General features: G+C 42.2%; 1 protein-coding gene across 2 annotated transcripts in view; it reads left to right on the top strand.

Moving 5' to 3' along the window:
- The window catches only part of ARIH2 (ariadne RBR E3 ubiquitin protein ligase 2), a 36,925-nt gene extending 25,364 nt beyond the window's left edge, over positions 1 to 11,561 (top strand). For both annotated transcript variants that reach the window (XM_075574505.1, XM_075574506.1), the window contains exons 11-15: positions 1,220 to 1,371; positions 2,410 to 2,553; positions 3,105 to 3,173; positions 4,015 to 4,098; positions 5,932 to 11,561. In XM_075574505.1, the coding sequence (XP_075430620.1) occupies positions 1,220 to 1,371; positions 2,410 to 2,553; positions 3,105 to 3,173; positions 4,015 to 4,098; positions 5,932 to 6,003 (521 nt within the window). In that variant the 3' untranslated portion in view covers positions 6,004 to 11,561. The remainder of the gene's footprint in view (positions 1 to 1,219; positions 1,372 to 2,409; positions 2,554 to 3,104; positions 3,174 to 4,014; positions 4,099 to 5,931) is intronic.

Below are 11,561 nucleotides of genomic sequence, written 5' to 3'. Positions count from 1 at the left end.
AGGACTTTTCAGTAACCTAATGTGTACAGAAAAATCAAAGCTCAAATCATGTTTTTATCATCCAAATACTGCAGTTATAAAGCCATTGCGTCAGTAAGGTTAAAACTGATATATATATATATATTATAAAGACCTGCCTAAGACATGCAGATGAGCATACAGCTATATTTGCATATATATATATATATATATATATATATATATATATATATATATATATATATATATATATATATATATATATATATATATATATATATGTAACAGAGCAGATGGCACACAAATACAGATGAGGACAGGTGCTTAGTCCCATATGGATGAATACAATCAAAGGCTCCTTACCAGGCAGACCAGAGAATCCAGGGAATCCAAAGCAGGCACAGCAAGGAAGAGACAGCACACTTGTTAGCAAAAAGAATTGTATTAGTGAAGCAGGCACAAAACACCAACGTTTCGGTCCTAAAAACAGGACCTTTATCAAGGGAGTGCTCCCTTGATAAAGGTCCTGTTTTTAGGACCGAAACGTTGGTGTTTTGTGCCTGCTTCACTAATACAATTCTTTTTGCTAACAAGTGTGCTGTCTCTTCCTTGCTGTGCCTGCTTTGGATTCCCTGGATTCTCTGGTCTGCCTGGTAAGGAGCCTTTGATTATATATATATATATATATATATATATATATATATATATATATATATATATATATATATATATATATATGCAAATATAGCTGTATGCTCATCTGCATGTCTTAGGCAGGTCTTTATAATATATATATATATTAGACGATACCGTTCTGTGGCTAACGAAATGCTTTTATTTGTGCTTGCTTTCGAGATAAACGGATCTCTTCTTCCGGTGGTGCTACAATGATCAGTGAATCTCGAAAGCTCGCACTAATAAAAGCATTTCGTTAGCCACAGAACGGTATCGCCTATTTTTTTTTTTATTATTCTGGGGTTGCAAGTTTGAGTATGGACCTTTAGAAATCTGTTTATAATTGAATTGTTTTTGCCGTTCTCAAACTTACAAGCGCCTTCTGCTGAATAGATGCAGAGACGGTGCTCCATGTGCTTTTTGGTTAGGTCGAATAGGATTAACACGGAACCACTCTCTCCCTGCACTAATGATTTAAAGCTGCCCCAGTATCGCTCTGCACCTGTGAACATGATGCCTGTGTGGTTGCGATCTGGGCATCAGGGACTTGTACTTGTATTTTCAGACTTCTGTTGGATGTGTCTGGGGGACTGGAAGACCCACGGCAGCGAGTATTACGAATGCAGCCGCTATAAAGAGAATCCGGATATAGTCAATCAGAGCCAGCAGGCCCAGGCCAGGGAGGCACTCAAGAAGTACTTGTTCTACTTTGAGAGGGTAGGAGAGCGCTCGAGGCCACGCGGTATGGGGTACTAACTCTTGTTGTGACGTCACGCCGGTGACGCTCACGAGCGAGGCAGCGTTCGGCTGCTTGTAAACGTCAGAGAGACGGTTGTATTTGTACTTCTCGTCGGGATATTATTAACCACTACGACTACTTACATTTATGCGGGTGAAGTATTTGAGTTTGCCCTTATTTATTCTTTAGCATTCTCTACCTTATTTTTCCAGCGGGACATATGCTATTTGCTATGGCTTCATATTTGTATGTTTGAGTACTTACAGCATTTATCTTTGTTGTGTTCTTGCACCTACAGCCATTATATCCTGGTGTGTTTGTTGTGATTTGAGATATCTCCCGCCTGCATATATCTGTACTAAGATGAACCCCTCCTCCACCCTTCCCCCCCCCCCCCCCTTTTGTTTCTGGGATAAACGGATATTATGAGTTCACTTAGTACTATTAAGCTCTAGCCTGACACCGTTGTTCTCTTATGATTATACTGTTATATGGCTATTAGCCCATGGTTGAGATATACTTACCTAGCCCCCCTGGCTTATCCTTCCTAGATAGCCGTTCAGTCGCCTCTGCTCTGAGGATTTTATTTATTGTGTTACAGTCCTCAATATATATATTTTCACGTTTTTCTGCGTTCTTAGTAGATTTAATAAAGTTGTTGTTTTTTGTTTTAATTCAATATGGAATGCCTTGTTCTGCTTACCTTGACTTCACCTTAAGAGCCAGATGCCATGTATAGCCAATACTGGGGATATTAATACCCCATCCTTTGCATTATCCAATTACAACTTGCACGGACAACTGTGACCTCGTGGTCACTTCCGATGGGCTTCTCTATATGTTATTTCCATTTGCACCCAGTCATTTTATCATGTTGTTGTCCCTGGGAATGAGCGGTGTCTTTATGTAGTAATGACACTAATATATAATGCATGTGGTGTCCCGTCTAATGCATGGGAGATGGCAATGAGCTTTTATACGAACAGCTTTCTGTTTTATTATTGCCATCATTGCAGTGGGAGAACCACAACAAAAGCTTGCAACTGGAGGCACAGACTTACCAACAGATCCAGGAAAAGATTCAGGAGCGAGTGATGAACAACCTTGGGACTTGGATAGACTGGCAGTACCTACAGAACGCTGCCAAGCTGCTAGCAAAGGTAAAGCCCCTCAAATGGAGCACGCCATATATGCAGCTCTCTGTATCCTTAAATCATGAAAATAGCATCAACATGAATTCAAATGAAGTTCAAAGATTCGGTGTCCCATTATTTTATTAAGCAGACTGCAACCACTGTTGGGGCTTTTGGTATTTTATGGAGTTGAGAACTGCTAAAAAGTGTTACTTCGTATTCCAAATATCAGCCCCCTTCGCTCATTTGGGAATTCCGACTTGTGGTATTCATGGTGAGGGGATGTTGCAGTGTAATACCGACCATTCAACTAAAGGGCAGAAATCCGGCTTCAATGTCATCATTCTGGGGATGTGGGTTGCAAAAGCTGGGGGCAATGAAGAGGCGTGAACAAGTAGATATAATCCCAAAGCAGAGGAATGAGTGTAATGTTATGATGGGGTACTTGAGTTGTTAGTGGGGTAGAGGAAAAACTAAAGTAAAACGGTCTGGTGTTTTGAAACTGGCCAAGACCTTCATTAAAGGACGTTGCTGATTATTCAATGTATATTGTTTCCCTCTTTCTCACGTGGAATCAGTGTCGATACACACTGCAATACACATATCCCTACGCATACTACATGGAATCCGGCCCCCGGAAGAAGCTGGTGAGTAGGACAGGCCCTGCCCACAACCTGAATATCCCCTTAATATTGCTCTTTTAGGTCTGGGTGCTACAATGCAATATGTTGCACTGTTTGAAAAAAGACATAAGTTCGACCTATGCTTAGCAACTCTTCGGCTGCGCTTATAGTGGACGGCGACGCACCAAAATAAATACATTGAATCCGTCGCATGCGCTTATAGTAAGGGCGATGGAGCGACCAAAAATTTTGAAGTCCGTAGAATTTGATTTTGGGAGAGACAGTCGCCACATGTGACTGTCTCTACACCAATCACACAGTTGCACTCTGCCCTCCCCCTTCGTGACCTTGTCGCCAGCGACGTCGCTCAAAACTAAAGTGCAACTTTCGCCAGTGTCGACGGGTGACGTCATCGGTCGCGTCGCCGACACTATAAACGCGGCCTTATGAGTATCTCACGGATATAAGTCATTGACATCCTATTTTTATTTGCGCATTCGTGCGATATGAGAAGCACGTTTTGTAATGTTCTTAACCCATTTCTGTTGTGTCTCCCTTTGTTAGATTTATTATTAATAAGCTGCTTCTGAGCAGAGATTACATTTGTTTGACCTTGAGTTTATCATGTCATCAGGTGACCGAGCAATTGCTGAATTCCATGGTCATTCTATTTTAAAATGATGGATCACAGTTGTCCATAATAAAAAGATGCGTATCTCATGCCTCTCCTCAAAGGTTTCCTTATCGTTCTACACATAGACATAAACAATCTTGGCGAACGCAAAACCCCAGACCCACAGTATGTCATGTCCAAAAAAACATCTTTACCTCGCCCTACAGTAACTTTGCGCGGTCTTTGTTGTAGTTTGAATATCAGCAGGCACAGCTGGAGGCTGAAATCGAAAACCTTTCTTGGAAGGTGGAACGCGCTGACAGCTATGACAGAGGGGTGAGTACAGGACTTAAATTCCAGCAAAAATCATCAATACATTTTATACCTGATCTAGCACTCAAATGTCGTCACATGCAGCACACAAGTAGAAATGAGCTTTTTATACAAATCTCTCTCCTAGGAGGAAATAGAACTTACTTTGCGATCACTGGGTTTTTTGTATCTGCCTGTTAAGCAGACTACACACACGTGGTATTATTTTCTAAAAGCAAGAGTGGAGTTCTCAAGAAATGACCGCTTCCTCTGGTTCTATGCACGTCTTCTTTTATCATGTATAATCACCTTTTATTTTACCCGCTTTTGCGGGCCATTTACACCTTGTTACCAGAATCATGCATTGAGCAAAACGAGTTCATGAAATAAATTGTAAATTTATTCACAGGAAAAGGCAAACACATAATGTTACACAAACTACAGCAAAAAGACACACTTACTTGGGAATTGGGGTAACAATCTAGACTCTCCTATCTGCAGGGAAACCTCTCTCTGATAACGATTGCAAAACAGGACAGAAAATATTCCAGGCAGCTTTTTGCTGAAGCAGCCCTTTTCTTGCTGGAGACTTGCAACTGGAAACTTAGAATCTTAGAGGACAGGAAAACACCTGAGAACACTGGAAAACACACACGAATGGACTCGAGGTGTTATAATACCTCTGACTTTCATTCAAAAAATACTATAGCCCAATCCAAAGTGTGAGAAATTTCTCCGCCGCCAATCAGACAAGCTGGTAGACACAACAGGGTTACCTGGAAATCTAAATGAACCAAGGGGCAGGGGCAATTTGGCACCTCTGGCCTTGGGTCCCTCAATGCCACCTGCGGTGACAGGCTCCTGCCGATCTGGTGGGATCAAATGGAAATGCAAAGGGTGTCCCTTGATCTCAGGATGTGGATACTTGAATCCTTCCCTCCTGTCCAAATGGTCTTCACACCTTGGACATCCTCTGGGGCTTTCATCTCCCCTGTATGAGTAGACACAGTGGCACCCAAGTTGGTCTGCAAGTCCCAGATCATTCCTATGCACAAACAGATATGTTTTAAAACACACTGTTCCATAAAATATACACTTCAAATATCCTAAGTCTTTTGGTTATGGGAAATAGAATAAGAAGCTGCATGTTATTTCTTACTAGCCATATTCCCCACACTCTATACAATAAACTTAGGACTGGACTTTTAAAAGTCCCCCCACACACACTTGTAGCTGATTGGAGTACCCCCAGACCCTTATACCGGTTCTGAGTGACCTGGGCATTCACTGGGCACCCCCATTAATCTAGGGACCCCTTGACTGTTTCAGGGACACTAGCCCCATTTAACTTTTTGGGCTGTGCTGAAGCAGGGACCCCTAGTGGTGAGTGGCGCAAGTGTTTTCAAGGGGAGCTATTACCGAGACAATGTGTCTAGATGCATCCAGGCATCCGACCAGATTCCTGGGTACATTTTTAGGGTAACCAGCAACTCTGGGCCCTGACTAGACTGACAAAATCTGACACTTTCTCCGCAAAACCCCCTTGAAACTCATACCACAGCTAGCCCTGCTTGCTGGCATCCCTGGAAAGGTAATAACACAAAAATTATTTGGCGCATATTTGCAGGTAATGCTTTTACAACAGTTGGGTCCAAGAGCTGACACTCCTAAACCCCAAAATATAGATCAGAGGTAACCAAACGGGCTTAACCTTTATTAGTGAGCCTGGCTACCTCGTCACCGTCACACAGCGTTCTACCTGAGCTCTGATCATCCCAGCATTGCTATCACTGCACATACTTTTTTTTAAGAATGCAGGATTAGGTCATTAACGGTCATTTTTCCCTCTCCTCCCAGGATCTGGAGAACCAGATGCACATAGCAGAGCAGCGCAGGAGAACACTGCTAAAAGACTTCCACGACACATAAGGGGAAAGGAAGGCGAAGGCTTTTTTTTTTTTTCCCCAACGGGAAGCGTGTGAGCATGTTGATGCGTGAAGACGGGAGAGATGGACGCTGCAAGAAACACAGTCACTTAAAAATGTGACGAGGAAAATCTTCCTCCTTACCCTGTTCGCTCCTCGGAAACCGTGATCCTTTTGTTTTTGTCTCCTCGTTCTGTTTTTCCTTTTCTGCCAGCTTAGCTGCCATGCTCCTGATTGCCATCATTTCCGTGATGGCTTTGCCCGTCCTGGTTTTTTTTTGTGTTTTTTTTTTTTTTCCTGTTTTATAACCTTTTTGTTTTTATTTTTTATTTCTCTTTAATTTCCTTTTTTTTGTTTTGTTTTTTTCCGGATGGCAATTGTTGGAAGAGTAGTTCAATTTTTTGAATGGCTGTTAATAGAATTAGATTATTATGCAAACTGTCATTTTGAACTGTTGTACAATTATACAGAAAACCCTAGAATTACACACACAAAAAAAACACCTTTTTAAAAACAATCCGGTTTTGGAGTGTTTTATTTTTCTGATTTTTATAGTCTTTTCACTCGCCCTTTATCCTGTTTTCTCATGTAAGGATATTTTGTGAAAGTACTTGTAGGGATGAACCAAAATAGTTTTTTGTTTTCATGGAGGTATTATTCTGTATTCCGTGATCCTGCCGGTTATGGTATATTTAGTTGCTTGAACGCGTAGGATGAAATGCCCTTAGATTAATCAATTTCTGGGTCACATCGAGAGACAAGAATGGAGACACGAGTCAGGGTTGTCTTAACCTCCCAGCTCCTAATGTTTGCAGTCTGAGATTTTATTTTTTTTAATAAGGCCCTTTTGGAGAACAAGGACACTCTCTGTAGCAAAGACACACACACCGATTTATAACTCTGTGCTGTAAGTGCAAAGCAATGCATGACCATCCCCCCTCTGACACGGAGGCTTTGCGTATGAAAATGATCTTGTCCTCTTCTGTCATTTCAAAGCTTTTTCAAAACGGCTGTAGTTGTCCCAAGCAATGTCACGGACATTCAGTTTCATGCTGAAAGCTTTGATGAAGGTTGTATGGATTAATATAATCTGGGAGGAAAAGGACAATAACGCAAACTAGTCTTTTCACTTATGGCCAAACATCAACTCCCTGCAAGGAATCCTCCCTTTTGTCAATCATTCTACCTTTGTTTTCCATAGAAACAAGGAGTGGGCAACTCCAGTCCTCAAGGGCCCCCAACAAGTCAGGTTCTAAGGATATCCCAATTGAAGATTGAGCCACCTCTGCTGAAGCTGGGACTGATTGAGCCACCTGTGCTGAAGCAAGGATATCCTTAACCTGACCTGTTGGTAACTCCTTGAAGACTGGAGTTGGCCATCCCTGCCTTAGTGGATGAGACCGTTGCAATGCATGTGGGGAATAAAGTAGCAACAAGCGACTGGCTCTATACGGCTTGTGCCTTTCTCCGAGGGCAATCTCAAAGCCTTTAATGGTAACACTGATAACCTTTCGCAGGACACACAGGGATCGGAGTAGTCCTCTAATGACTGCATGCTTTTTTTCCCATTATCTCAGTGCTCTGTCTGTAATATGGGCTCTGCTCTATCTCCAGACTTGACATTAATCAAGAGTAGCTCTAACCTTTTTTTTTTTTTTGTTTTTAATTAGACACCTTTGTCAAATTGCCCCCCCCCGCCCCCAAATTCTTTACTTCGCGCAGTCACCTAAAAGCGGATATGATGAGCGATTTGCTACACCTTTTCCACCTTTCATTTTCTTCTCCAGTCATTTTTTCCCCACCAGTTTTGAGCCATGCATTTATTAGGCTTTATTTTATTTTTTTGCTAAACATAATGAAAGTTTTAATGGCATTTTTAAAATGCATAATTTTGTATTTCTTTGTCATACTATGTAACATTCTGTGACCGTTTTTTTTTTTTTCATTACCATGCTTAAGTAGCACTAGGACAGCGCCTTGCTGCTTTGTTTTAATGGTAGTAAATTTGCCCATCGACTATTTCTCCCATGTTGTGTTACTGATTCTTATAAAATGCACCTCCTTACTGATGGAGGCTGGGTTCATTTTGACTGGTTTCAAGCATGTCTGGAAAACGAGCATGATGACTGCTGTCCACTGTGGAAGGAACTGGCTTTTGTCCCGAGATATATTCTGCTGATCTAGGGCATCTCCAAACGAATATGGCCCTATATGGACATCCAAACGTCTCCAAGCAACCTTTGGCTTGAGGTGTCTGCTTCGATTCTTTCCTCCAAATTTGATACCCAGAGCCTAACTGTTCTGGTTATACTTGCCATAGGTGTGGCACGCTTAATCGTTGCTCCCAAAGTAGTATATTGCTTGTGAAGGATTCCATCCATGCGCCTATCCATAAGATCCTTAAATAAGGGAACTGCCTCCTAAAAGGATTGTGGTATTTCTTGCCATTCTAGATGTGGCTGCATCCATTTTTAATGGCACGCTCCAATTGTTACAATCTTCCTCATTGTATGGATACATCTTTTTATGTTCTTGTTCTCTAGCCCAGAGGTGCGCAAACCTGGGGTGCGAGATTTTCTGCGGGGGTTACAGAGGCACCACGCGCTTCCCGAAGGCATTTTAATTAAATGCCGGGAAGCGGTAAAGGCCTTTAATTATCTCTTACCTTGGTTCAGACGTCTTCTGATGACGTGTCGCCATGGCAACGTCACGCCAGAACGTCCGAGTCCAGGTAAGGAGGGGGAGCACGTGGAGAGGTGGACAGCTGGCAGGGGGAAAAGATTGCGCTCCCCTGCTCTATCCAGAGATGACCACTCTGATGTGATGTCCTTTTTTTGATCGATGGACTGGAAAGACTATTTGACTTTCTTGGTCCCAAGAAAGCCTGATCCAGTATATCTAATTCTTTTTTGGCCTCTTCAATGTTCAGGGTCGTACTCAAATCCTTGACCAATTTACCAAGAGATTCCATCTTGAAGGATCCAATTTTCTCCTTCCTTTTTAAAGAGGAACAGTAACCCATTTCTGATAAATCTGTTGTGTTGTAGTTCCAGTATGCTTTCATAATCCATAGAGATATGAGATCTATTCTTAAGATTCTCCTTCGTTCCTTCCTTTCAAAGGATTGGATGAAATCTTCATTGCGCCAATGTTTGAAACGATTCAGCTTTGAAGAAGAACCGTCTTCTGTTATTTTTCTTATGCAGTCTTTGCAGAGCCTGTTCTGTTGAGTCTGGTCAGACTTCAGTTTGTCTGCGGATGCTAGTGGGGCTAGCATTTCCCTCCATATTAGAGCACAGACCATGCTCATCTCTTCACAAAAGCAGCCATCTGCCGCCTGAACATGTCCATCCAATTCCTCTATAGTTGTCCATAACACATCCGCTGGAACTGACATATGGGGCCATGCACCAAAAATTCTTCCCGGTGATGCTGGCTGTATGTCCCTCCCATGCGTCTTTGGCAAATCAGAAGGGTAGTCACCAGTTCTTACCTGGCCTCTATACCAAAACAGGACCTCCGTATGGAAACCCCTAGGTAACAGAAGTGTACGAGGACCTCAAAGTTACTGTGATATGGCGGCCAGATTTTGAGGAAGACTTTATTATGGGACAACATAAAGCTGCGTCCATGGTCGGGCATACTGTGTGGAGGCGTGCGCACGCTGACCGATCAAACTGGCCAAGGCAGTGATCGCTTCCATGCGGCGTGCGGAAGTGGGAGGGGGCGCACGTTGCGCAAGAAATCAGTTCAAACTGATTACTTGGCGTGACAGGCCGGTCACGAGCGGTTCGCCCAATGAAGGCTAACCAGCTCCGTGACGTCACTGGCACGCCCATGGGCGGCGCGCGTACCATCGGCCAGGGAAAGCACCCGCTTTCCCTCAGCACGGCTGAATTTACCATGGACGCAGCCCAAGAGTGGCTCACACAAGAACAAAAAAAAAGTATCACTACAAAGTAAGGACAACCTTCCCCCATCTAAGGTAGGACAAGAAAAACTGACTATATGTGAGACCACACCTACCTTTATAACCGTGTCAAGAAGTCTTGTCCTGCCTCCGTGTGGAGGAGAAGTTAGGTTGCCACAGAAGATGCTGAAAAAATAAATATTGTCCCACTTCGCCACCACGTCTTACTGAAGGTTGATATGGGCAGTCCTTGACTAGCTAGTTAATGCCAGGTTGGCTATGTCAGTGATGGGCAAGGTTTGCCTAACCCCAGCCTGGGGTAGGGGATACATATGTGCACAATTTGTTGGCGGTAGTTTAAGATCACCAGTTATCGGAGTTTAGGGAGTATCACGTGAATAGTACATTTGCCATTAACTCTTCATTTTCATGCTTATTTGCGATACCATGGTTACATTTCACACCTTTGCATGTGTTGTTGGGCATTGCATACTCCTTTACAGGCTAGCTGCCAAACCCGGTGTTACATTTAGCCCCCTGCTTATCACGGTGAACAAATGAGTTAGCGCTGTGTTTTTGAAGCGCTGAACCTTTCATAAATACAGCGGTAAAAATATATTTTTCTTTTAATGGACAGAGATATAAATATCGAAGTGTATTAAATCTAGGACTGAGAAAAAAGCTAATGCTATGTCTCAGGTGAGCCTTTCCATTTCAAGAGGGGCTGAAATGCTCCTGTAGCCAACAGATAAGAGGTGCAGTCCCACTTGTATCATTACAAGTGGCAGCTTAGTGATTGTGTTGCTTGATAATGATGACCTATAGAGTTTGGAGACTTAAGAAATAATAATTTGAAATCCTAACTCTGCCTTGACCTTTGACATATATGGTCTCCATGTGCCCCAAGGCTGGGAGAGCAGCTCCACTTTTATTTTTTTTCCCCTCATCTTTTACTGTTCTTTTCCCATTGACCATAGTTGTGTTGAAATAAAACAATGATTGGATAAACCAGCTGCCCTGCCTTAGAGCCACAATACCATCCAAGACCGTAGGTGCTAAGTGAGCCTCCTATCAGTGCACATGTTAAATGTTAAACATATCTGTCTGTCCTTAATTACTAGCATTTTTTTTTTTTGGCAACCCAGATAAGAGCTCTTGTAAATAAAAACAATTCTCATGAGTTCAGGGAATACCAAACACACTAAGGACTTAAAATCTGACCTTTTAAAGTTCTCATCAAATATGACTGGTATTAAAGAATGAAAAAAAACTTAAAGAGCACCCAGGAGGTTAATGTATCAGACATTTTTGAAGTTCCTGATATTTTATGAGCTAATAAACCGTTTTTTGTTTTTTATTGTATGAGAGCCTTTTATTGCCAATGTATAAGGGCTATTGTATGGAATGTTTCCTTAAAGAATTATATTTAAAAAAAAAAAAAGAGTGATCTTGTTCCTTCCAAAAGGGCAGCAGTTTGGATTGCTCCATTGCAGTGTTTTGCAGTTTTCTGATCACAAGAGATTTTCATAAAAATTGGCCCAACTCCGTTTTGGTCACAGGAGCGGTTGGAAATCAGGGAAATAAAAACTGCCCTTTAAGCATTTGCCATAAGTTCTGTGGTTTATTCTAAATAAACTTTGCATTTGTAAATA

This window comes from Ascaphus truei, chromosome 17 (genome assembly GCF_040206685.1).
Source record: "Ascaphus truei isolate aAscTru1 chromosome 17, aAscTru1.hap1, whole genome shotgun sequence".
Taxonomy (NCBI): Eukaryota; Metazoa; Chordata; class Amphibia; order Anura; family Ascaphidae; genus Ascaphus; species Ascaphus truei.
This window is presented reverse-complemented; position numbering and strand designations above follow the sequence as displayed.